At 44.6% G+C, this 27,641-nt stretch overlaps 1 protein-coding gene across 1 annotated transcript; it reads left to right on the forward strand.

The window, feature by feature from the left end:
- Positions 1–27,641, forward strand: LOC115649169 (activator of 90 kDa heat shock protein ATPase homolog 2-like). Its single transcript, XM_030557845.1, has 9 exons — positions 1–98; positions 429–619; positions 18,152–18,237; positions 18,767–18,881; positions 19,545–19,633; positions 20,695–20,817; positions 24,677–24,778; positions 27,075–27,126; positions 27,440–27,641. The coding sequence occupies exons 1-9, from the start codon at positions 19–21 to the stop codon at positions 27,613–27,615; spliced, it is 1,014 nt and encodes a 337-aa protein (XP_030413705.1). The 5' UTR covers positions 1–18; the 3' UTR covers positions 27,616–27,641.

Genomic DNA, 27,641 nt, shown 5'->3' on the forward strand with positions numbered 1-27,641 from the left:
CGGGCAGACGGCAGCGCCATGGCCAAGTGGGGCCAGGGGGACCCGCGCTGGATCGTGGAGGAGCGAGCGGACGCCACCAACGTGAACAACTGGCACTGGTGAGCGGACGGACGGGCGGGCGGGGACGGGGCCTGCGGCTGCGCGGCGGCTTCTCCCCCATCCCTGCAGCGGCTCGGGCTGCCCAGACATTGGGAGCGGCCGGGCCGAGGCTGCCGCCGGGTGCGGGGCTGCAGGGTTTGCTGCCTGCTCCGTGCTGAGCCTCCCGGCAGCCCCAGGTCGCGCTCGGTTGGTATCAAGGGCAGCAGCGGGGCTTGCAGCGGGCGGCTCGCTCCGGCTGCGGCAGGGGGCTGAGCGCAGCGCCTGGCGCAGGACCAGGCGCAGCCCGGGATGCTCGCGCCACACCCCCCCCTCTCCGCCCTCTGCCGCAGGACGGAGCGGGACGCCACCAGCTGGTCGAAAAGCAAACTGGAGGAGCTGCTGGTGGGGATCGTGGTGGGCAACGAGGCGGGCAGCTGTGAAATAAGCGACCTGAAGCAAGTGGAAGGCGAAGCCTCCTGCAACAGCCGGAAAGGGAAACTGATTTTCTTCTACGAATGGAACATCAAACTTAGCTGGAAAGGTAAATGACTCTCCTTGGTCCTCTTGCAAAGAGAAATACAGCACAAGGTGGAGTGGCATGTGCATCCCCTGTAGGCGGCAAACTCATGGAGGCAGCAACAGGAGCCTTTTTGGATTGTGCAGTGCATTAGGGCAGTGGGTCTCAGCCAGGGATCCGGGACCCCCTGAGCAGAATTCAGGGCAGGGGGTCTGCAAAGTAGGGGCATACCAAAGTCTGTTCACAATAGCTGCTATGGCCTCTGCTCCGCCGTGTGTTTCTTGGTGTAGTTTAAATAGGGCAGGCAGCAGAGCAGCCCGGGGCAAGGCTCTTCTCCCATCAGGTAGCTGCCACTCCCCCCTTGGTGTCTTAGTGGCCCCTGCGTCCTCCCTGCAACTAACCTCTGATGGTTCAGGGACCAATGGGACCGGTGTTGATGGGGAGAGGGTGTGAGCACCATTTGGTTGGTAATATAAGGTTGCATCAGCCAATCGGTTCCCACGGACGGTGGGATCATTTTCCTTCTGGTGAGCATGAACATGAATAATGACAATCTCAGATGGCAGGTGCACGGCCTTTGATAGTTCCAGAATTAAGGGCCCATGTGCTACTTTAGTGCCACCGGAGGTAATAAAACCCTGCTCTGCCCAGAGTTGGCTCCTGGCATGGCAAACGCCAAAAGCGTATTTCAAATCAGCATAGATGTTTACAGACTGACCTGCTGCCAGCTCACATGCTCAGGTGGGGGCTACCAATTCTGCCGCCTGGGCTGAGGTGGAGGGTCCCAGGAGTGCAGACTGTAATACCTCAAACTGGGTAGATACTGCAAAACCAGATATTCGTTGGCCCGCCACGACCCGTGCCGAGCCATCTGTATACAGTTCCAGGTCAGCATTTGGAATGGGCACATCTAAAAAATCTGGTCGAGGTTTTTCCTGATAATGCACTACTTGAAGACAATCATGTGAAGGCTTATGATTGTTGTCCAGAAAAGGTAAAAGGGTCTCAGAGTTCAAGGTATGGCATTGCTCAATCTTTAAGTTGGTTCTGGACAATAAAGAAACTTCCAAATGGATTAGTCTCTGAGAGGTTAAATGCTGAGTGCCCTTTTGGACTAGCAGTAATTGGACCGCATGTGGGGTCTGTAGGACCATCGGATGGCCTAAAGTAACCTTCTCTGCTTGGGGTACCAGAAGGCCAGCAGCAACCACCGCCCGAAGGCAAGCAGGAAAGCCTTGTGCCACTGGATCCAGTTTTTGGGAATAGTAGGCCACAGGTCGTTCCTTGGGCCCAAAAGTCTAGGCCAGGACACCCAAGGCCACCCCTAGTCGCTCATGCACATAGAGAACAAAGGGCTTCCAATAATCAGGGAGCCCAAGAGCTGGGGCTGAGGCCAAGGCTGTTTTAATCTCCTGAAAGACTTTGACAGCCCCAGAATTCCAGTGCAGGGGCTCCTCGGCATCATGGGTTATCTGCTTATAAAAGGGCTTTGCCGTTTCTCCAAAACCTGGAATCCAAGAACGGCAAAATCCTGCAAGGCCTAAAAATCCCTGCATTTCACATTTAGTCTGTGGCCTTGGGATGTTAAGGATTGACTGGATACGGGCACTAGATAGAGCTCGATGTCCCGGGGTCAGTACATGACCAAGATAGGTTACCTGGTCCTTGGCAAACTGAAGCTTAAAGGGGACACTTTATGTCCCTTATCTGCCAAGCAATTTAGCAATAAATATGTCTGTTTCGCATGTTACCTGATCAGGAGAAAAACCAGGACGTCATCCACATGCAAGAGATAAGTGGACCCACTAGGTAGCTTAATATCAGCTAAATTGCGTGTCAGGATAGAGGAGAAAATGGTTGGCGATTCAACATATCCTTGTGGTAGCCGAGTCCAGGTCAGCTGTTCTGCCCTCTCAGTCTCTGGATCCGTCCATGTAAATGCACAGATATGCCAGCTGTCTTGATCTAGGGGAATACTGAAAAAGGCATTACACAAGTCTGTTATCGAATAGCAAGCAGTACCTGCTGGAATGGCAGTCAGGATAGTGTGAGGGTTAGGTACCACGTTGTGTCTAGCCTGAACGACTTCATTCACTGCACCCAAGTCCTGGACAAATCGGTATACCGGTTTTCCCTCTGGATCTGTGTCAGATTTTCTGACTGGCAGAATGGGGGTGTTGAAAAGAGACTTGGTGCGAACTAGCACTCCCAACCGCAGGAATGTGGTGTTAAGGTTCCGGAGGCCTAGCAGAGCTTCTTGGGGGATGGGGTACTGACGAATTTGAGGAATTACAATGCCTGGCTTCAAGGTTATACGCACTGGTTCTGTCCGGAGAGTGCCCAAGTCTGTTTTTAAAGTGCCCCATAGGGAGGCTTTTACCTCCTGTCTGAGTTGCTCGGGTGGGATCGGGTCCGCAGGCAGGATCGAGTCCTCTGAAGTCTGGGTCAAAACAGCACACAGCTGGGGAAGTTGGTTTTGAAATAACCGGAGGACGATCATGTCATCTGAAAAAAATATCTGAGCTTGCAATTTACACAACAGGTCTCTGCCCAAGAGGTTAACTGGAGAATGTGGAGCTAGCAAAAAGGCATGGGGGAGACACCAGAAACTTTCACAGTAGCCTCCTGCAACACAGAACAGTCAAATGGCTTTCCGCCTATACCCATTACCGGAATACTTTTATTTATGAGGTTTCCCTTCTTCGGCTTGACAGTAACAGTGGAGAGGGAGCCCCAGAGTCCAGAAGACAAGAATAAACGGTTCCTCCCAAAGTTAGACAGACCTCGGGGTCATTGGAGGAACAAACATAAGTGGTAAAATCATTTGAATAGGTGACAGAAGAACCCCCTGGTTGCCATCATTTCTCATCGTCGTTAACGTCTGTTCTCCCCACAGTCATCTGGTGTTGCGGTGGGTCTGGGTGGCGGGCTGCTGCCCAGTGGGTTGGTATGGGCACTTCCTCTTCTAATGACCAAGTGGCTTACAATAGTTACACATCTTTGGTGTTACACCATCGGGTAAAGGCCATTTATTTAACATGTAATCTAAAGGGCTATCCTTAGAGGGTTTCCGCTGAGACCCACCCACCCCCTTTTCTGGCACTCAAATAGAGAATTAAACAGAAAGAAGGAGGGTTATAGTGGTCTAATCCAAAAAATCCAAGCCAACAATCTCTGCTTACGCTGACTGCTACAGGGGATGGAACAGAAGGATCTTAATACGACCTCAGGGCTTCCCTGCACACTATGGCTTCCACCCTGAGGAATTACGAACAAGAAGCTCAGTTCCGCCCACACACCTAACACCCAAAGGTATAAGACAGAAATACAGTAACCAGGTAACTCTCTCCCTACAAGTGGTGCAGAAACCTGAGTGGTGGTGAAAAGGAGAATACCAGTCCGATAAGTATGGGAAAGCGTCTGAGGTTTGGCATCATAGTTGGGAGGCCCAAGGGGTCCCTCTCTTCAATATCCTTGGGTTTGGGTATAAGCTGGCCCTATGTTTTGAGGCTATTGACGGGACCGGGAAGAAACTGGGTTACATCCCCTTAGAAGCCTGTGATCAAACCCTTAGTTAGTGTTAAAAATGGAACCTCTTACTCCTTAAAAATTGATGTAGACACCCAGAGACCTCCCTGCCAGTTTCAAAGGGCCTATATTGCAAAATTGACAGGCGAAGGTTATCAAGGGGAGTGGTTTCCTTCATTCCTTCCCTTTCGTCCCATAAATGAGACCCATGCATATTATATGGACGTTTCCTCTGGCATTTTATCACCTCACTCATCCCTTATAAAAATTTCTGAATGCCAGGGGGCGCTAGTAAGCTTTATATCACACTTGTTTGCTGTTACATAGGGTGGGGGTATCTTAAACAACACCCACGCCATGGGACATTTGAACTCATCCCATTGGCGGTGCCGGGGTCGGGTATTTCGCAATTCCAAACATCGAGATGTTAGGGTAGATTGGCACCACCAAGTATCAGGAAGCTCCCTCACCCTTTATTTACAAAGCCCCAGTCTGTATTTTATTTATGGCCATAATGTTTATAAAGCTCTCCTGCCGGGTTGGCATGGCTGGTGTGGTGTGGCCAGAATATTACCAGACGTTCAAGTAAACACCACTCTGGACTCATGCCAAATCCTCAACCTGGGGACTTATTCTCACAAGCTTTTCACACCCTTGAAAGGGGCTCGGGTTAAACATGCCAACCCCCCCCCCCCCCCCCAGTAATCAGGCAAACAGGATTTCATTCCTTTATACATGGACTTATTCTTGGACTGGGGGTAGCGAAGCTGAAAAGGGCAGTGGTAAACATTTCTGCAGAACGTGAAAAAGCAGCTAATGCCTCCTTTGATGCTTTCCAAAAGTTACAATGAAAAATCAATAATATAGCAGAAATAACACTGCAAAATAAGCATGTGCTAGATGCCATGAATGCTGAAGTAGGGAGGTCCTGTGCTCGCATTGGGGAAAGATGCTGTTTTTATATTAATCGCTCTCGTTTAATTGAGGAAGATTTGCAGGCCATCAAGGATGCAGCTGTTGTTTTCCACACTGTATCTCTTGATCATACCCTTAATTTTGAGAACCTCCTCCCAGACCTCGGGTCATGGTTTACTGGCCTTTTCTGTAAAATTGTCAAATGGATTATTTTCTTTCTTTTCTTTTCTTTCTATGGGTCATTTGGATAATGTTGCAATGTGCAAAATGTTTGTGTAGTGCTGTTACTAAGGGCTCTACTGTCCGTAGAAGAACACAATGTCTCTCCCTCCAGCTTGATCGCAAATTGTGTATCGGGCCTGACAGTTTGGATTATCAGGCCCAAAGGGGGGACTATGACAGTCAGCAGCAACCCCCGAACAGCTAGTAGCCTTATAATAGCTGGCAACCATTAGGGGAAATTGGACACCTGACGGACACAGTAGCCTAAACTTTTGAACTGTCTTCTCTACTCGGTCCTTGAGGCAGTTGAAGCTGGTCCTAAGCTGATTTTTGCTGAGCAGATTGCAAAAGTGCAGGGTTTGCTAACCACCAATCAAATGCTAACACGACCGAAGCCTGTGTAAGTGTGTATAAAAGATTCTTGGTTTTTGTATGGAATAGAGTCTTTGTACGAAGTACGAAACTCTCCTTTCTTCTGCAGAATAAAGCAACCTTTCCTTATCCGTCTGGCTGTCACTGGCTCTCAGCTCGGCAGACCCGTATTTCGGTAACAAAATCAAAGCACCACCTAATGGGGATTAAGCCCAAGGCCCCAAGCCCTGCCACCCATGGCTGAAGCTGAAGCCTGAGCAGCTTAGGTTCATAGGACCCCCTGTGGGGCCTTGGAGCAGTTGTCCTGCTTTTCCCCCTTAGCATTTGTCCTGGCTTTTATATGCAGAAAAACAGTTGTTGTGGAACAAGCAGGCTGTGGAGTTTTATAGCGTGTGTGCATGTGTGTCGGGGGGTGTTAGAAAAGATTGAGAACCCCTCATTAGGGCAATAATCTTCTTAATATTTGCGTGTATTTCTCTCACATTCTTCTCAGCACTTGCTGCCAGCGAAAGTGCTATCAATTCTCACAGCTATGATTGAATGATCATCATCATGTTCCTATTACGCCTCTGGCATTTAGGGCAGTGATGAAGCTCCTCCACTCCTGTCAGCTTGGATTCCGCAGCTCTTTGCCATGTTGTTTTCAGCGGCCTCGTTTTTGTTTGCCTTCAGGTGTCCATCTTACTACTGCTACTGGTGATGGACTCAGTTTCCATCCGAACACATGACTGATCCATCTCCACCGCCTCCTGGCAATGATGGGTGCTCAGATCCTCTTGGCTGTACTGTGTCAATAGATCTGGTTTGAGATTGTTCTGGGCCAAAAGATACGGATTGTATGATTGAAAGACTATACTGGGTAATTTCTTTCTCTTAGAAGATTCACTTTGCTGCTCAAACTTCATAGCCATAGAAACATTGGGCTGGAAGGGACCGCGTGATGCCATCTAGTGCACCTCCCACTGAGATGGGACCAAATATTCGTAGATCATCCCTGAAGGCGTTTATGTCACCTGTTCTTAAAATAGTAATGAATTTCCATCCTTTGTGTCACTGGAAAAGTTGCTTTAGGTTTCTTTGTCACATTTCCATTAACTGAAAACTGTGACTAGTAAATACAGCATGTCTGCACATGAAGACCTGAACAGGACCCTCTAGGCTAGGGGTGGGCAAACTATGGGTGCATCTGGCCTGCCAACGTTTTTAATCTGGCCCTTGAGCTCCCACTGGGGAGTGGGTCTGGGGCTTGCACTGATCTGACGCTCCTGCCGGGAGCAGGGTTGGGGACCACTCTGCGTGGCTTTCGGAAGCAGCAGCATGTTCCCCTCCAGCTCCTAGCATAGAGGCACCCAGTCACTCTGCACGCTGCCCCCACCGCAAGCGCCACCCCTGCAGCTACCATTGTCCAGGAACCACGGCCAATGGCACTTGCGGATGGGGCAGTGCCTGCGACGGGGCAGCGCACAGCAGAACCACTGGCTGTGCTTCCGTGTAGGAGCCGGAGAGGGGGACATGCTGCTGCTTCCGGGAGCTGCTTGAGGTAAGCACCGCCTGGAGCCTGCACCTCTGAGACACTATCCACCCCCCAGCCCCTCAACCCCTGCCCAGCCCTGATCCCCCTCCCCCCCGACCCACTTGGTCCCAGCCTGGAGCACCCTTCTGCACCCCAAGCCCCTCATCCCCAGCCCCACCCCAGAGCCTGCACCCCCAGCCGGAGCCCTCACCCTCCTGCCCTGTGTCATCCCCGCTCCCCAGCCCTTCCCGCACTCTGAACTCTCATTTCTGGCCCTACCTCAGAGCCCGCATCCTCAGCCAGAGCCCTCACTCCCTTCTGCACCCCAAACCCAATTTTGTGAGCATTCATGGCCTGCCATGGAATTTCTATACCCAGATGTGGCCCTCGGGCCAGAATGTTTGCCCACACAGGCTCTAGGCAGATCCCACACCCACATGGAGCCCCCTGAAGTCAGTGGTGGTTCTGTTTGTGTGTATAGGTCTGGCCATGCAAACCTGCTTGCAGGATTGGGGCCTTGTGTGGGTGGTGGGCACAAGTTTCCTGGAATGATTGTTCTAGAAAGCAAACTCTTTGTTAGGTTGGAAAAGCAGTAATATTTTCATAAACTGAATTGAAGTGGCAAAGAAATCAGAGAGGAACAAAATCAGTGAGTCTCAGCTACTAAAATAGGTTATTTTGAAATAATCTTGAAACTCTGGTCTTTTTTTCTTGATTTTTTTCCCATACTTTAATTTTATTACTGCAAAACAGATACGTTCCCATTCAGTATTTTTGAATAAATTAGGACATGACTCATTTTACTCTGCAAGAAACAGGCATTTGCATTGTGACAATCCTGATCTGCTTTATTATGATTTGTTTGCATTGTTTAAAATTATCGAGCATACAAATGATAGGTATTCAATTAATGTATTCATGGTGGCAGCAAGGAAATGAGGAACTGTTTCAGGAAAAGTGTAAAAAAAATACAGACATATTTGTAATACAGTATGTAAAGAAAATTGCAAAAAGGAGTGTGAATAATTTCAAGACTTTAAAAAAAAATGAATTATGAGGTACACTAGCCAGTGAGAATTAATAAATCTGCTTAATTGATCAAGTAATCAGTTCTCTTTAGCAAATGCAACCATTCTTTTCAATGAGTATTGTGTAACCATATCTCTTCAGTGAGTTTTTTCTTCTCTGGGAACAAATCCTAGAGAAGGCTGATGTAAACTGTGTACTTGGGAAATTGTACACAGATATTGCAATGCTGAGTATTCATTCCCAAAATGTGGTACACCTCTACACCGATATAATACAACCCGATATAACACAATTCAGATATAACGCGGTAAAGCAGTGCTCCGGGCGGACGGGGCTGCTTACTCCGGTGGATCAAAGCAAGTTCGATATAATGCAGTTTCACCTATAACACAGTAAGATTTTTTGGCTCCCGAGGACAGCGCTATATCGAGGTAGAGGTGTAATTAGCTCTCAGCCAGACTTCAATCACTACTGCAAGAGATGGGAGTAATAGTGAATGCAGCCTATTTCCCTCTCATTCTCCCTGCCCCAAAGTGGGATTATGGTTCAGTGTCATGAATAATCGTGTTTTCCACTCCTGTGGGCTGTCTGCAATTTTTTCCTCTCCTCTCCATTTAGCTGATGAGATATTTTATGGAGTTGCTTCCAGTGCTGTACACATGCAATGCACAGCCCTGCTGTCCAACTTTCCTGCAGCTTGGCCACCTGACACTATAAAATGCCAATGTTACACTGCTTTTAGCTCCACTTAGGAGGACCAGGATTGGGGCCCACTCTCTCACCACTAACATGTTAGTGACATCAGGAAATTCAAGACAAGAACATGCAAAGGCGCCTTATTTTGTTTCGATTCTGGTTTAAGTGCCAGTAAAGAAAGGAGACAACTTCAGATTATTTTTATTATTGAGCTTGAAAAACAAACAAACAAACAAAAAAAAAAACCTGTACATATAATAAATTATGCTGATTTGGATGTGTATAGGTGCTTATTGTTTTTTCCCCCTAAAGTTAATTAAGTATTTTAGAAAAATTGTCAGAGCGCCACCAGCAAGAGTTGGTGGCCACACTCTGAGGCCACCAAACATTTGTTGTGAGAACCCCTGGCTAAGAAAACATTCTTAATTGTTGAGATCCATGCAATGTAGGTGTTGAAAGTAACTAAAATGAAACAATGTAGAGAGAGGCATGGAGTAGTATTATGCAGGGTGCAATTATTTAAATCATGGCAATTTAAATACATTTTAATCAATATTAAATCACTCAATATATTTTAAAAATAAACATAAAACATACTTGTCAATTTTACAAAGGCTCAGGTTACCTGAAAAAAGTTTAATGCAAATTTAGATTATAGGAAGTAAATTTAGATTTAAAGAAGTATTTCTTCACACAACGCACAGTCAATCTGTGGAACTCTTTGTCAGAGGATGTTGTGAAGGCCAAGACTATAACAGGGTTCAAAAAAGAACTAGATAAGTTCATGGAGGGAGCTCCATCAATGGCTATTAGCCAGGATGGACAGGGATGGTGTCCCTAGCCTCTGTTTGCCAGAAGCTGGGAATGAGTGACAGGGATGGATCACTTGATCATGCACCTGTTAGGGTCACTCCCTCTGGGGCACCCTGGCATTGGCCACTGTCCAGAAGACAGGATACTGGGCTAGATGGACCTTTGGCAGGGGTGAAAGTAATATTAAACACTTACTGGTACGGGGGCCTGGCTCTGGGCCTCCGGAAGGGGCGGGGCCTTGGGCTGAAGGGGTGAGGCTGGGTGAGCCTCACCCCAGCTAGCCCATCTCTGCTGCCTGATCCATGCTACCTGGGACTCCGGGGATGATTTAAAAGGGCTCTGGCTGTTACTGTGGCAGCGGCAGCAAGGAGCCTCAGGCCATTTTAAATTGCCACCTCCCAGGGCAGCTACTCCTTTTGCACTCCCCCTCCCATCGTTGGCCCTGCTGGCAGGGCTGCCAACCAGGAGGCAAAAGGGGCAGAGATTGTTAAAGCACTGTCGCGGCAGTGCTTTAATGTCGGCTGCGTACGATCCGGCACATGGCCGTTCTTTGTTCTTATAAAGAATTAAGTTATAAGGCTATATTTAGGGTAGCTTTAATTGTATACATTGTGAAGAACAAAATATAATTGTCTTGCTACAAATGTTTCCCAAATAGTTTTTTCCTACCTGCCACAACTTTCTGAGATGAAAACCAGAAGCGATTAACAATTATGAGCTATTTTTACACTGTGATAAGAGCACTTAATCTCACAGGCATTCAGTGTTCTACCATATATTAATGTAGCATTCCTTTGTGAATCGTATTTAAGAGTATTTGCTTGAAGATTCTAGTATTTCCTGAGAGTTCTAAGAGCTATTGGTCATGAGTTTGGGTCTGTATCAGGACTTCCCTCCTGCATGTTCTCTGACCAACTGGAAGTAGAAATAAGATCAGAACTGGGGAGTTTGACAGCATGGAACATTCTCAAACTTAAAGCAATAGTTCTTCCCCCATCTAGTCGTTTTCTGTAATATTCTGCGTTCAATCTACTATTTTAAAAATGAACATTTCTTAGCAGAATCAAAATCTATGTAAATATGAAATTCACTAACAATTAGGAAAGCCCGATTTAAGAATGCACAAAAATCCACTTTAGCAACATAGACTGGGAAGAAAGTGAAGAACTAGCACCACTTTTAAATAAATAAGTTGATTTAAATTAAAACCCATCAGTTTCTTTATTAAATTCTAAAACTAATATTTGTATCCCCATGGTATCATAACTATTTTAATGAAGAGCTTTATATTATGGTCGTAGTTTTTGTACATGTTCTATAAAACTACCTGTGAACTTACTGTCCTGGATCCAGTACACCTGCAGTCCTTTTGAGCAAGGTGCTTTCAATGTTAATTTGTCTAATATTGAAATAACCTTGTCCGAAATGTAATGTGGTCTAGTAGATCTAAAATGGGACTGGGAACCCAAAACTCATTAATACTAGGGCTGTCAAGCGATTAAAAAATGAATCATGATTAATCGCGCAATAAAAAAATTATTCGCGATTAATCATGCTGTTAAACAATAATAGAATACCATTTATTATTTTTGGATGTTTTCCACATTTTCAAATATATTGATTTCAGTTACAACACAGAATACAAAGTGTACAGTGCTCACTTTGTATTTATTTTTTATTACAAATATTTACACTGTAAAAAAAATAGTATTTTTCATTCACCCAGTACAAGTACTGTAATACAATCTCTTTATCGTGAAAGTTGAAACTTACAAATGTAGAATTATGTACAAAAACCCCTGCATTCAAAAATAAAACAATGTAAACTTTAGAGCCTACACGTCCACTCAGTCCTACTTCAGCCAGTTGCTCAGACAAACAAGTTTGGTTGCAATTTGCAGGAGATAATGCTGCCTGCTTCTTGTTTACAATGTCACCTGAAAGTGAGAACAGGCGTTCGCATGGCACATTTATAGCCGGCATCAGAAGGTATTTATGTGCCAGATGCGCTAAAGATTCATATGTTTCTTCATGCTTCAACCACCATTCTGAAAGATATTTGTCTGTGCTGAAGATGGGTTCTGCTTGATAATGATCCAAAGCAGAGCGGATCAACACAGTTGCCACATCTATAAAATGGCAATAATAATATGTGCCTACCTCAAAGTGGTATTTACAATGCAAAGCGTTATCCTCCAGTGAGCAGTGTGGCTCTATCCAGTAAATATTTAGATTAGAATTTGCTGACCAGCACAGGTATTGTCTGTCCAAGTGACTGATATGTACAGCATTATTAGCTGTTTTAAAAAAATAAAAATTGAATGTTTAAAAGCCTCTTTTTCTGTTAGTCATAAATTAGACCCTTCCAGTTACTTTTATTTGTATCTTTGTTGTTGTTTTTTTGCAATGATTACATGGGTTTGCCAACACTTCCCTAAACTCTTATCCATTCACCAAGCTTGGCTAGAAAAGCCATCCTGCAGATATGTGCCCCATTGTTCAAAAAATAAGTCTGAACACACATTTTCTTTGGGGCACACTGATTAAGAAGTAAAAAACCTCATTTTTCCTTCAGATATTACAGAAACTGCACATAAATGTCTTTTTGTCTACTTTAATGTGAGCTTTACCTGCAGCAAGTCAGGATATATTCATGTATGGGCATTTCTTTCGATGGATAGTCTGGGCTCATTCAGGGCCCAGTTCTGTGCATAATGTTGTTAAAGGAAGTTTTTCCATTGAGTTATGTGGCAGTTGGATCTGGATATTTGGAAGAAGGGACTTTTGAGTGACTTTGTGCCTTTCAGCTGTTTCACCCCTTTGCAGCAGTGCCTGTCCCTGCAGAGTGTTACTGCTGAAATGCAGTAAATGATATTGCAGGGTGTTTATATTAGAGGGTTTTGTTGTGAGCATTGATGAACATCTTTGCTGCTGGGGACTTGCACATGTTTAAATAACATTTAATGGTGTGACATGGGTGCTGTGGCAGAATGGAAATGCCGCTGGTACAGTTTGAAGAGCACTGAAACCAGATCTGCTGGATAAATAAATTTAATGAACACCAAAAACTTTTTAAGAATAAGAGGAGGAATCTTTACTGAAGCAAATACCGTTCATAGAACTGTACAAATTAAAGCAGAACAGTGTGGACTAAGGGCCTGATCCTGCAACTTCTTGCACTCATGTGAACTGCTATGCCTGTGTGGAGCCCCATTGGCTTCAGTGAGATTCTGTTCAAGTGCTTCAGTCTCTCTCTGTGTGACAAGTTCCAGGATCATGATCTAGGGCTTCATTTATGGTGGCATGTATAGTACAGGCACTGCACACATGCCTAGAACAGATATAGACTCATAGACTTTAAGGTCAGAAGGGACCATTATGATCATCTAGTCTGACCTCCTGCACAATGCAGGCCACAGAATCTCACCCACCCACTCCTAGAACAAACCCCTAACCTATGTCTGAGTTATTGAAGTCCTCAAATTGTGGTTTGAAGACCACAAGGTGCAGAGAATCCTCCAGCAAGTGACCTGTGCCCCATGCTGCAGAGGAAGGCAAAAAACCTCCAGGGCCTCTGCCAATCTGCCCTGGAGGAAAATTCCTTCCTGACCCCAAATATGGTGATCAATTAAACCCTGAGCATGTGAGCAAGATTCACCAGCCAGCACCCAGGAAAGAATTCTCTGTAGTAACTCAGATCTCACCCCATCTAACATCCCATCACAGACCACTGGACATATTTACCTGCTAATAATCAAAGATCAGTTGCCAAATTAATTGCCAAAATTAGGCTATACCATCCCCTCCATAAACTTATCAAGCTTAGTCTTAAAGCCAGATATGTCTTTTGCCCCCGCTATTCCCCTTGGAAGGCTGTTCCAGAATTTCACTCCTCTGATGGTTAGAAACTTTATCTAATTTCAAGTCTAAACTTCCTAGTGTCCAGTTATTTCCATTGTTCTTCTGTCCACATTGGTACTAAGCTTAAATAATTCCTCTCCCTCCCTAATATTTATCCCTCTGATATATTTATAAAGAGCAATCATATCCCCCCTCAACCTTCTTTTGGTTGGGCTAAACAAGCCAAGCTCTTTGAGTCTCCTTTCATAAGACAGGTTTTCCATTCCTCGGATCATCCTAGTAGCCCTTCTCTGTACCTGTTCCAGTTTGAATTCATCCTTCTTAAACATGGGAGACCAGAACTGCACACAGTATTCCAGATGAGGTCTCACCAGTGCCTTGTATAATGGTACTAACATCTCCTTATCTTTGCTGGAAATACCTCGCCTGATGCATCCTAAAACCGCATTAGCTTTTTTAACGGCCATATCACATTGGCGGCTCATAGTCATTCTGTGATCAACCAATACTGCGAGGTCATTCTACTCCTCTGTTACTTCCAACTGATTTGTCCCCAATTTATAACTAAAATTTTTGTTATTACTCCCTAAATGTATGACCTTGCACTTTTCACTATTAAATTTCATCCTATTACTATTTATTACTCCAGTTTACAAGGCCATCCAGATCTTCCTGTATGATATCCCGGTCCTTCTCTGTGTTAGCAATACCTCCCAGCTTTGTGTCATCCGCAAACTTTATTAGCATATTCTCACTTTTTGTGCCAAGGTCAGTAATTAAAAGATTAAATAAGATTGGTCCCAAAACCGATCCCTGAGGAACTCCACTAGTAACCTCCTTCCAGCCTGACAATTCACCTTTCAGTACGACATGTTGTAGTCTCCCCTTTAACCAGTTCCTTATCCACCTTTCAATTTTCATATTGATCCCCATCTCTTCCAATTTAACTAACAATTCCCCATGTGGAACCGTATCAAATGCCTTACTAAAATCGAGGTAAATTAGATCCACTGTGTTTCCTTTGTCTAAAAAATCTGTTATCTTCTCAAAGAAGGAGATCATGTTGGTTTGGCACGATCTGCCTTTTGTAAAGCCATGTTGTATTTTGTCCCAATTACTATTGACCTCAATGTCCTTAACTACTTTCTCCTTCAAAATTTTTTCCAAGACCTTGCACACTACAGATGTCAAACTAACAAGCCTAAAGTTACTTGGATCACTTTTTTCCCCTTTCTTAAAAATAGGAACTATGTTAGCAATTCTCCAGTCGTACGGTACAACCCTTGAGGTTACTGATTCATTAAAAATTCTTGCTAATGGACTTGCAATTTCATGTGCCAGTTCCTTTAATATTCTTGGATGAAGATTATCTGGGCCCTCCTTTTCGTCCCATTAAGCTGCTCGAGTTTGGCTTCTACCTCGGATGTGGTAGTATCTACCTCCATAGCCTCATTCCCATTTGTCATCCTACCATTATCCCTAACCTCCTCATTAGCCTCATTAAAGACTGAGGCAAAGTATTTGTTTAGCTATTGGGCCATGCTGAGGTTATCCTTAACCTCCATTCCATCCTCAGTGTTTAGCGGTCCCACTTCTTCTTTCTTTGTTTTCTTCTTATTTATATGGCTATAGAACCTTTTACTGTTGGTTTTAATTCCCTTTGCAAGGTCCAACTCTACATGGCTTTTGGCCTTTCTCACTTTATCCCTACATTTTCTGACCTCAATAAGGTAGCTTTCCTTGCTATTCCCTCCCATCTTCCACTCCTTCTAGGCTTTTTGCTTTTTCTTAATCAGCTCTCTAAGATGCTTGCTCATCCAGCTTGGTCTACAACTCCTGCCTATGATTTTTTTCCCCTTTCTTGGGATGCAGGCCTCTGATAGTTTCTGCAACTTTGACTTGAAGTAATTCCAGGCCTCCTGCGCCTTTAGATTCACAGGTTCTTCAGTCCAATCCACTTCCATAATTAATCTCCTTAATTCTTTAAAGTTAGCCCTTATGAAATAAAAATCCCTAGTCCCAGACCTATCTTTGTTTATCCTTCTATCTAGTTTGAACTGGATTAGCTCATGATCACTCGAACCAAGGTTGTCCGCTACAACCATTTCTTCTATGAGGTCCTCACTATTCACCAAAACCAAATCTAAAATGGCATCCCCTCTTGTTGATTCTTCAACTACTTGGTGAAGAAATCCATCAGCTGTCACATTCAGAAAAATCTGAGCCCTATTATTATTACTAGCACTTGTCCTCCAGTCTATATCTGGGAAGTTAAAAGTCTCCCATGATCACACAATTCCCATTAGTGTTTATTTCATTAAAAACATTAAAGAGGTCTCTATCCATATCCAGATCAGATCCTGGCGGTCTGTAGCACACCCGAAGCACTATCTCAGGGGAGGCTCTAGTAGCTTTCTTTCCCAGTGTGATTTTTGCCCAGACAGACTCTGTCTTATCCATTCCATCACTTCTTACTTCTTTACAATCTACCTGATCATTGATATATAATGCTACTCCACCACCTTTGCCTTTATTTCTGTCTTTCTTAAACAGCACATAGCCTTCAATACCTGTACTCCAGTCATGACTACTATTTCACCATGTTTCTGTTATCCATATAATATCCGGTTTCACTTCCTGCACCAGTAGCTCTAGTTCCTCCATTTTGTTACCTAGGCTCCTTGCAGTAGTGTACAAACATCTTAATTTTTGCCGTTTGGTTTCACTGACATTCTTTACCTGGTTACGCACAGACATTCTACCACTACTATCGCCAGTTAGACTGGTATCTATACTACCCTTCCTCCTTATGTCCATTCTCCTGCCCATGGCTGTATCTTTCTTACTTTGTTTTCTTCCCTCTTAATGTTAAATTCCGGCATGAAGATTACCTGGACATCTCCCAACCATCTCCCCCAAATTCCTAGTTTAAAGCTCTCTTAATCAGTTGTGCCAGCCTCCATCCTAGAAGTCTATTTCCCTCCTTACTCAGGTGAAGTCCGTCCCGAGAGAACAGTCCTCTGTCCATGAATGCTTCCCAGTGGCCAAACATCCCAAAGCCCTCCTTATAGCACCACTGCCTGAGCCATCTGTTGGTCGCCATAATCTTGTCACACCTTTGTTGCCCTTCTCTAGGAACAGGCAGAATCCCACTGAAGATAACCTCAGCCTCGATTTCCTTAAACGTCTTCCCCAGCCTGGCATAGACTCCCTTGATACGTTCTAGTGAGAATCTACCCATATCATTTGTTCCCACGTGAAAGACAATCAACGGATTCTTTCCCACTCCCATTAGGATCCTTTTCAGCCTCAGGTCCACATCTCGTATCTTAGCACCTGGCAGACAGCACACCCTTCTGTTCTCTGGATCAGCTCTAGTTACAGGCCTGTCTATTCTCAGGGTACGTCTTCACTACTGGCTGTATCGGCGGGTAGCAATCGATTTCTAGGGGATCGATATATCATGTTTCATCTAGACGCGATATATCGATCCCCGAACGCGCTCCTGTCGACTCCGGAATTCCACCAACGCGAATGGCGGTAGCGGAGTCGACGGGGGGAGCCGTGGACGTCGATCCCCCGCCGTGAGGATGGTAGGTAACTCGATCTAAGATACTTCGACTTCAGCTACGCTATTCATGTGTAGTGTAGACCAGCCCTCAGTAAGGAGTCCCCAATCACATAGACCTGCCTTTTCCTGGTGACAGTGCGATTCTCTGGTCTGTCCCGTTTCCTCTGGCTGCAAGTCCTCTCGATTTCTATTGTCCCTTGCAATCCTCCACAACCCATCCTGTATCCTCCTGGGGCTCATATTTGGTGTTATCTCCATTGACTCATCCCCTCTTCCTATAGGACTAGCTGCTCTTCTCTTCTTCCTTGCCCTCTCACCTTCAGCGACCACCTGCTGTGCCCCTTTTTCATTTTCCAACTCTGTAAACCTGTTCCTGAACTATTTCTCCTTTACTGGCCTGTAGATGATGAGGCACTGCTTAGACAACTAGAGTAAAGACACACCTTAAGATTCTGGCGTATCTCCTACACGGCTCTCTATACACTCCACGATGCTTCCCACTCCTATTTTCAGCAGTGTAGTGTCCCACTGCCTCCCTGCTGCTGGAGCCTTTCCCTGCCATAGTGAAAGGTTTTGACAGTGGGGAGAGAAAGTGGAAAAGGCTTCAACAGCTCCCCATTGCTGGAGCTTTCCCTCAACACAGGAAGCTGCTGGAGCCTATCCCTGCAGCAGGGAGAGGCTATGGCTGGTGGGAGGCAATGGGGAAAGGCTCTGATCTTTCTTCACTGCCTCCCCCTGCCAGAACTGTTCCCTGCTTTTCACTGTGGTGTGTAGCTACATATACCGTACACACTACCACAAGTGTAGACAAGTCCTTATTAGTGTAGTGATTACTACCATGAGTTGCCTTATTGAGGTCAATGGCACTATTTGCCAAGCATGCACTTCTCTCAGAAGTGTTTGCAGGATCAGGCCTTCTATTTTTAAACTGCAATATATAGTAGTTCTGCATAAAGCATTTACAAGGGTAAAACTGCTGTCATGGAAAATATAGGTCTTTAGTTATTACATTTAAGAATTCATTCTGTTAATGCAGGTACAATGAAAGAATCTGGTGAGAAACATGAGGGATCTGTTGAAATTCCTAACCTGTCAGAAGAAAATGAGGTGGATGATACAGAGGTAGGTAATAAATACTAACATAGCTGTATAGGGTAAGAATTTTAAAATAAACTTAATAACTTCTGTTGCCATTAAATTTCCTGTTAACTGAATAATAGGAGAACAACAAGACTTAGCTAGTGTGTCTTTAGTATTCTAAAGATAAAAGATGTCAAGAACCAAAAACATTAACACTATGAGCCCTATGTTTGCTTCACCGTCTGTCAGTTTTTAATCTTAAGACCTCTACTTTGGTGCTAGCCTAATGATATCGTTGATATTGTGGTCTCTAAAGAACTCTTGGGGGAGAAACCTATCTAAACTTCTGGCTAGTTTTTGAGTTATTATGGAGACAAAATTGCTTGTGTTTCCTTTAGAAAAAGTATCCAGGTTTAGCTTAAAGACACAATAAAGTGGGAAAGCTAGCACTTGAAATATCTATTCTGCACCTGTCCTCTGAATAAACCAAAAATAGCATTTTCCAACACTACTTGTTCCCCAAAAATCAAATTGTACAAAGCATCTCTTAGATTTTTATGTTTATTTGTAGATAAGTGTAAGCAAAAAGAAAGGAGATGGAGATGTGCTAAAGAATCTTATGAGAACAGAAGGAACTTCAAAAGTCAGGGAGGCTCTCAGAGATTATCTGAAAGTTCTTAAAACAGGTACATTAAGATCCTGTCTTCACACTGTGACTATATGGGCCCATTTTGTGAAATCTCCCTGCTTGAATATTTGAAGAGAGATTGATCCATTTTCATCTGAGCTGGTAGAAACTGTTTTCATATTACTTTAAGAACAAAAGCAAACCCCAGTGCCTTCATTTTCATTATAATATTGCATTAAGGTTTTAATTTCACCAAAGTCAGGATATTCAAAGTTTTATTATTTTTTTCTAGAATGTTTATTTTGCAGTAAAGCCTAGTGGCACTAATCAGGACCAGAACCGTATTGTCATAAGTGCTATAAAAACATATGTGAAGCTACAGTCCCTGCCCTAAAGATCTTACAAATTAATTGGCTGAGCAAAGCAAGGCCGTACGCTTAACTCAGTGGCATTTCTCTGTATCTGTAATGTGATAACTTCTGAAAACAGAATCCAATCAATTCCAAAATGTCAGGGAATGTTCTAGGCATAAGTGAAAAATCAAAAACTGAAAGCCTGAATTTAGTAGAAATCAGGCTGTTCTCATTTTCAGATCTTTACTAAAATAAGTACGGTTCTGAGCAGAGGGGGAAGGGCTTGGCTGTAGTGGGGCCAAGGGGTGTAGTTGGGTGTACAGGTTGGCCTCAAGTTAGAAGGTATCTTTTACTTCCTCTATTTACAGAGTTTACTCTGGGAATGATCCTACCAACCAAAACTTCAGCTGGTCCGGAACTGGTGGTTAAAAAAAAATTGATTGAGAATAATGTGCAGGTATGTTGGCTTTAGCAGTTACTATGTAAGTTTCACTGGGAAAGATGAATGCTGTTGGCCCCAAACTCTGCCATCATAGATGGAATAGAGAACTTAAGATTTATTCCGTGACTAACAGCAGATATACATAGTGCTGTAATGCGGAGCATTCATCTGTAACAGTAAGTGTTTGGTGCACTTTTAAAATCACCTTTGGGATGAAGGCCAGTAAATTCACCAACATGAATGCTATGACCAGTCTCTGTAGTGCTCAGGCAATGTAGAAATAGAATCATTGCGGGGCCACAGAATCTTTAGACAGAGAAAGGGAGATAAAAGGTGCCCAGTGTTCTGTCAGTAACAATGACAGCTTCAAGAGGGAGAGGCTGAAATTTGTCTGCTTCCCTCATTTCCTCAGTCTAATTCAGGGATCGGCAACCTCTAGCACGCGGCTCGCTAGGGTAAGCACCCCGGTGGGCCAGGTCGGGCCGGTTTGTTTATCTGCTGCGTCTGCAGGTTCGGCTGATGGCGGCTCCCACTGGCCCTGGTTCGCCATTCCAGGCAAATGGGAGCTGTGGGAAGTGGTGTGGGCTGAGGGATGTGCTGGCTGCCACTTCCTGCAGCCCCCATTGGCCTGGAGCAGCAAACCACGGCCAGTGGGAGCCGTGATCAGCCAAACCTGCGGATGCAGCAGATAAACAAACCGGCCCGGCCTGCCAGGGTGCTTACCCTGGCGAGCCGTGTGCTAAAGGTTGTCGATCCCTGGCCTAATTAATTCATTCCACATTCTGTTGCCTGTCACCAAAAGTATGTTAGGGTTGCCTCAGATTTTCCTAGTGCTTTACTACGGTGCTCACTTAATCTAACCCTAATATAGAATAGTATGTTATCATATAATTAATGCATATGCACAAGAGAGCAGGCTTAATAATGCCTGGACAGCCTTAAACCTGGCATTCCCTAACTCTTGAGCGGTTGACTTTGCAAACTTAATAATTTTTCTAGTATAGAGTTTTGGTGTGGAATATATATGTTTTTGCTATTCATATACAGTGGCACTTTATCCTGAGTTTGCGTTACAGGATTCTGTTATACCAGTTTCCTTGGATACAGTTGGTGTAAAGATTCCAACAGTAAAGATACTTCTGAAAGAGACGTTTGACTCTCCAGTAGAGGAGCTTTATAGCATCTTCATAACTAAGGAGGTAAGAAGCCTTTGTATTATTATCAGCAGGTAAGTATGCCCAGTGGTCTGTGATGGGGTGGGATCTGAGTTACTACAGAGAATTCTTTCCTGGGTGCTGGCTGGTGAGTCTTGCCCACATGCTCAGGGTTTAACTGATCACCATATTTAGGGTCGGGAAGGAATTTTCCTCCAGGGCAGATTGGCAGAGGCCCTGGAGGTTTTTCACCTTCCTCTGTAGCATGGGGCACGGGTCACTTGCTGGAGGATTCTCTGCAGATTGAGGTCTTCAGACCACAATTTGGGGACTTCAGTAACTCAGACATAGGTTAGGGGTTTGTTATAGAAGTGGATGGGTGAGATTCTGTGGCCTGCATTGTGCAGGAGGTCAGACTAGATGATCATAATGGTCCCTTCTGACCTTAAAGTCTATGAAGATAGGACTATGTGTTCTTAGTGATGTAACTGAAGGGATTGGTGTTCCAGTAAGTAGAAAAGTTATTTTATTTGAAGAGTTTAATTATAACCAGTAATGAGAAATATTATATGTAGGGCCTTACCAAATTCACGGCCATGAAAAACATGTCATGGACTGTGAAATCTGGGCTCTTCCCATGAAATCTGGTCTTTTGTGTGCTTTTACCCTATACTGTACAGATTTCACAGGGGAGAACAGCATTTCTCAAATTGAGGGTCCTGACCCAAAAGGGAGTTGTGGGGTGGGGGTGGTATTGCCACTCTTACTTCTCCGCTGCTGTCTTCAGAACTGGGTGGCCGGAGAGTGGCTGCTGCTGACTGAGGGCCCAGCTCTGCAGGCAGCAGCTCTGCCTTCAAAGCTGGAATCCCGGCCAGTAGCCTCTGCTTTCCAACTGCCCAGCACTGAAGGCAGCACTGCTGCCAGCAGAGGTAAGGGTAGCAGTACTGCGACATTCCCCCCCCCGCGCAATAATTTTGCGACCACCCCTCCACCTCCCTCCAGCAACTCCTTTTTGGGTCAGGACCCCTACAATTACAACACGGTGAAATTTCAGATTTAAATAGCTGAAATCATGAAATTAATGATTTTTAAAATCCTATGACCGTGAAATTGACCAAAATGGACCTTGAATTTGGTAGGGCCCTAATTATGTGTAACTTTCATAGTGCCCAGTGCAACTGACACACTCCGACTTGTACAGTAAGAGTTGGAAATCTAGTCAAACAGGGACTGAAATTCCATCAGCTACTTATTTCTAGTAACTTCAGCTATAGTACCACAACGTAGGGTGTAAGGTGGTCTTGGGTCTCTCCCCGTCTGTCAGGGAGGGAGGTCCCACCCTTCACTACAATGCTTCTGGAGTAACTCAGGTCAGGGGGAAATTAGCAGACAGTTAATAGGTCCAAGCCTGCAGTCCAGGATGGGCAGCAATTGAGTCTTTGCGCCCTGGTCCTCAGTCAAGGCGGGGCAGCCAACATATAAGGGCTCTGGCCTGCAGTCAGAGAGAACAACACTGAGTCTATAGGTCCAAAGCCCTCAGTCAGGGCAGGGCGGTAGAGAGTCTATATGCTCAGGGCCTTCAATCAGGGCAGAAGAGCGAACAGTTAACAGCTCTGGCCTGCAGTCCAGGAGAGAAACACAGCAGTCTAGGGGGGTCAGGTCTTTGGCGGGGCCGACAGCAAAACTGCCTGGCGTCCTAGCTCGGGTGGGCAACAGACCAACGCAGGCCTCTTGGCCTAGAGGTGGGGAAACTGCCACCCCAGGATTGGAGTGGCATGGGGATGCAGGCCCACCTGACTCCACTGCGTCCCAGCCAAGGCCCTAATGATGGCAGAGTGGTCTGCCACTGGATCAGCGGGGAAATCTGGCTGCAGCACACTGGCCAGCTTAAAGTAAGTAACAGAGCCAAACCCTATTCAGCTTCTCTGGGCACCTTCCTATACTCCCATTCAGGGGGGTCCCTGGGTCCTTGTTCGTCTCGCTGGGGTAAACGGCTAGTGGCAGCTCCAACAGCACTTCAGTGACCCCGTGTCTGGCAGCTCTGGCAGTGCCTCCAGGTCTCTGGTGCTGTAGTGGCCTCCATTGGGTCTGAGCTCCAGCAGTGGGGGAGAGAGATGTCCTGCTCCTCTAGTAGCTCTCCTCCAACTGAACTGGAGGGCCTGCCTTTTCTATTTCTGGTTCCTGTCCCGCCCCTCTGCTGCCGGTGGGGTGGTTGTAGGTGTCCTGGGTTGCAGGTCTCCCTCTGTCTGTCAGGGAGGGAGACCATGCCCCCTCGCTATAAGGGTTCTACTTGTAATTCTAACTAGCACCATCAGGGCCGGCTTTAGGCCGATTCCCTTGCTTGCCTGGAATCGTGCCCATACCTAAGATGGCCCTGCACCTGCGCCTAAGAGGGCCCGGTGCCTTTTTAATTTTTAAATTTTTTTTTACATATCCAGCGGCGGTCTGGGTCTTCGGCGGCACTTTGGCAGCGGGGGGTCCTTCATTCGCTCCGGGTCTTCGGTGGCATTTCGGCGGCGGGGGGTCCGGAGTGAGTGAAGGACCCTCGCTGCCGAAGTGCAGCCGAAGACCTGGCCCACTGCTGGGTATTTGAATTGGGCCCCGCAGTTCCTAAAGCCGGCCCTGAGCACCATTTGCTCCATTAGTGCTGCTGTTACCTTTGAAGGTAAAGAACTATCATGGTGTGTAAAGTGGAGAGGAAAATGGAGATATTTAGTTTATCTGAGGGTGTGTATTTTGTTGAGCTCTGTGTATTGATGTGAAGCTGGCCAGCTAGCAGTGGCCAAAGGAAGGGTCTGCTAATTTTGTTGGTCCTGTCAGCAGGCTTTTGATACCATTGCCCATGAGGAATTGATAACTTACTTTCAGATCTTTCCAAACTAGACAGACTGGCCCTTGGTAGTCTTGTTTTTTAATTTCTGAGCATCCCTGGAAGGTGGTGCTGGGCCATTGTTTATCCACCCACAACAGCTCCACTAATAGAGATTGGGAAGTCTCATGCTGCATGTTATTAGTATGCAAGTGAAATGCAGCTCTGTGTCCTTTGCACTCAGCTCACAATAATAATAAATACTCAGTAATAATAAGTACTTAATCCTTTATGTAAGCACTTGTAATGCAAAGATCTCAAAGTGCTTTACAAATGTTAAGCATTCTTATCCCCATTTTCCAGATGGATTCCATTAGCTAGTATGTGTATGGATATGATTACGTCTACCTCTCTTGCAAGGTTTACTGTGGAGAAGCACTCAAATCGCAAGTTTAGGATGCATCAGTGTCCTCTCAAGAAACCCTAGAATATATCAGAAGATTTTAAACTGGAATGCCAATACTTCCAAAAATTGTAATTCTCAGGAGAATCAGGGATTAATGTCAGTCTTCTGATATGGGGTAGAGAATATAACATCTCATGACTTTCAACTAATCCTGCTCCATGTGTCTAGACTGGTGCTTCCATCTCATCAAGGCAGAAGGAAGATCAGTCTGCCTGTTTCCTAATCCAAATATAGCTGCAGCCATGTCACTTGCTTTGAACTCTCTACCTCTGTTTTACCTAATGGCCCCTTCCACATACCCTCATTGATTGCTCCTTTTACCTACCAAATGTGTTTCTCAGCACTTTGTAACTTAATCATATTATGATTTTTCTTAGTGAAATCAGTGATATATTGATTTGGCTGGAGCACTTTTCAAAGTTCAAGCACATAAAATTGCTTTTCGAGAGCCATCCATTCATCACAGAACCATTGGCATTAGGAATCTCCAGTAGCCCTTTTAGTTCATCCCAGTATCCTGGAAGGATGCGTTATATCTCACTAAGCTATCCAGAAATCGTAGAAGTTATGTGTTATTGAATAGCTGATTAAATTCTTACACTATGCATGTTTGCTTTTTGTTTTCCTAGTTGGTGCAGAAATTTTCTAAAAGTTGTGCTGTGATTGAAGCCAAAAGAGGAGGAAAACTTCAAATGTTTGATGGTTGTATTACCGGTGAATATATAGAATTGGTAAGTTGAAACCCTGCAATTTAAAATCAGATGCCATGTTCTGCCCTTTTGGAGCCTCACACTGATGATGTTTGGGCCCAGAAGGTTCTTAAATGGCTACTCCACAGGGGAGAATACTGAGTAAAATGTAACCTTGCTTTAGTTTCTCTGTGCAGATTTAGTTCATAAAAAACAAAATATGACCATGTAGAAGATTCCTGACTTTCTCCTTTTCTGGCCCAGATTATCTGTCATGTGGGGAAACCCTCACTTGGAACCATGGGAATAGGAAAACAGCGTGTGGTTGCCTTAAAGTTTTTCTACCACTGTCTCTTTTAGTAGAAGAATTTGGGATTGAGATTACAGATTAGAGGTAGTACCATTTATCAAACATGTGGATCTCTGGAGAAGCAGATCCCATTCTGTTCAGAGCCAGAAGCTATACTGTCCCTGGCTATGTTCCCCTACAGCTACATAGAGGGGACGCTGAGGAAGGTAATATAGTGTAGACCTGTATTTCCACACAACACTAAGCAAAGAGTAGTGCCATGGAGAGCTCTGCTCCACCTTGCTCTTCCCTCAACCACTGAAACCTGTGAAGACTCCTTCTACATGAATACCAAAGTATGGGCATCTATACAGTGGAGGGGAAGAAAGTGGCATCCTTCTTTTACCTGGAATAAGTAGATCTGCACACAGATGGAGCCTTCTCTGTAAATCAGCCTGGGGCAATCGAGGCTTTGATGAGGGACCATGTCCCAGTGGCACCTCCTCTCTTGTTAGAGATCAGTGGTATCAACCACTCTGAATAATGTCAAAAGTTGTTTCTTAAATGAAAAACGACCTAGGGAAAATGCTCTGTCCTGATACTTTTTAAAAGTTGTCTTGAAACCCTTTAACTTACCATTCAGCTGTGTGTCAGTTCTAGCTTCTAATCCCTTAATTACACTACTCAGGATTTGATTTAAGTAAACTAGTAAACAATTTTTGGAATTAAAATTACTGCAGATTTTAGAGGATTTACTTCTAGGTATTTCATCTTTTAGGCATGCCTCAGATTTCCTAAAGCTCGAGATCCCCTTTCCCCCAAATGGTACCGAGAGTGTGCACTGGCTCCAGTTATAATAAAGATGTTTAAACTTGGGAATGCACTGATGAAATAAAAACGGGGAGTCCTTGTGGCACCTTAGAGACTAACAAATTTATTTGGGCATAAGCTTTCGTGGGCTAGACCCCACTTCATCAAATGAAATAATTCATTTGATAGTGCCAGCAACTAGCTATAAAAAGACACTCCACAGATTTATGGCTGTAACAATTAAAGAACCTCTTTAGGCAGTATCCCCAGTCAACAATCAAATTCTACATCGTAGAGACATACATACAGTGGTTATGTTAAGTACAAATGGAACTGAACCTACCTGGACTCTAGGGGAAGTTGTGAATAAAAAAATACCCCTATTTGTAAACCTTGAAGGATGGGCAAACTCCCTGAATGGGAGAATGCACCACTACTCTAACCCAACTGCTGTCACATGTGTCTTCTGCATTAAGCCTCTGCCAGCTTGCTTTCAGTTCCCTATTTCAGCCAGTTGCTGAGAATGCTGAGACGCCACACAATCTAGAACTGATGGAAAGGAGCTCTAGAGCTGTGTGTCGGTACCACAGCTCAAACCATCTCATCACTAGCTCATCCAGTGGCCTCAAATGTATATTGAGCAAGATGGGTGGCAGAGTAGAGTACTAAAGAGGTGGGTGATCAGTTACCCCCCCACTTTTTTTCTGCGATTTCTCAGAGGAAAATATAGAATCAGTGCAGTAATCCCAGTCACCCATGCTAAGGTCCATATTATCAGTGGCTGCTGATTAAAGCAGTAGCTATGAGCATGAACAACTGACCTTTGTCCATCGCTAGGAGAAAGTAGGAAAGTGTGCCCCCAGTTATGAGTGTCATGATTAGAGCTGGATAAAAACTGGGATTTTCAAGTAAGTGTTTTCCCTCACAGTTATTGTTTGTCCAACTTTTGCAGGTGGAAAAATTAGAAATTGAAGGGAGAAAGCCCGAACATTTTGTTTCAGAATTTTGGGAAACAAACTTTTACCAAACCAGCTTTTTCATAGGAAAAAAAAATTAATTTGACAACACCCTGTTTTATGATGGAAAAAGCTTTCACATTGGAAAATCCTTGGCCAGTGCCAGCCAGGATCCTCTTGGAATGAGATGTGGCAGGCCCTCTGATGAAATTCTTGAAAAAAGGTGGTGGTAGTGGGGTATTATTTTTGTCATGATTTTTGTACATCTGTATCTGTCTTACAGTTACCCAGCCAAAGGATTGTCATGAAATGGAGATGCAGGAACTGGCCTCATGGTATGTCATTTCTCTAATCCCATAGTATTTATGGGTCAGATTTTCACAGGGGCCTAATCCCAGTTTAAATTGGAGCTAAAGTTTGAGAAAGCCCAATACAATGCCTGGTGTTAGTCCCATTGAGGGAAGGAGTTTGTGCTGTCTTTGTTCTTGAAAGGGCAATAAGTACATTTATGTACAAAATGAAACAGGTGAGATCATGAAAGATTGAATTTAATTAGTAATACAGTAAAGCAAACTTTTATTAATCAGGTATTAAAACCAAGTTTACTAATAAACATATTACTGAATATTGTACTGTCTCTTCTTCCAGAACATTATGCAACAGTTGCTTTGAATTTCAAGGATCAGGTAACTCAAACTGAATTACAGTTAGAGTGCAAAGGAGTCCCTGTCTGTAATGAAGACAGTACAAGACAGTGTTGGCAGAAGCAACATTTTGAAGAAATACGTGTTTTACTGCAGCAGCCCAAAGTAAATACTGAATGACGATTGCACTGTAGTTAGTTTTATTA

Source organism: Gopherus evgoodei, chromosome 3, assembly GCF_007399415.2.
Source record: "Gopherus evgoodei ecotype Sinaloan lineage chromosome 3, rGopEvg1_v1.p, whole genome shotgun sequence".
Taxonomy (NCBI): Eukaryota; Metazoa; Chordata; order Testudines; family Testudinidae; genus Gopherus; species Gopherus evgoodei.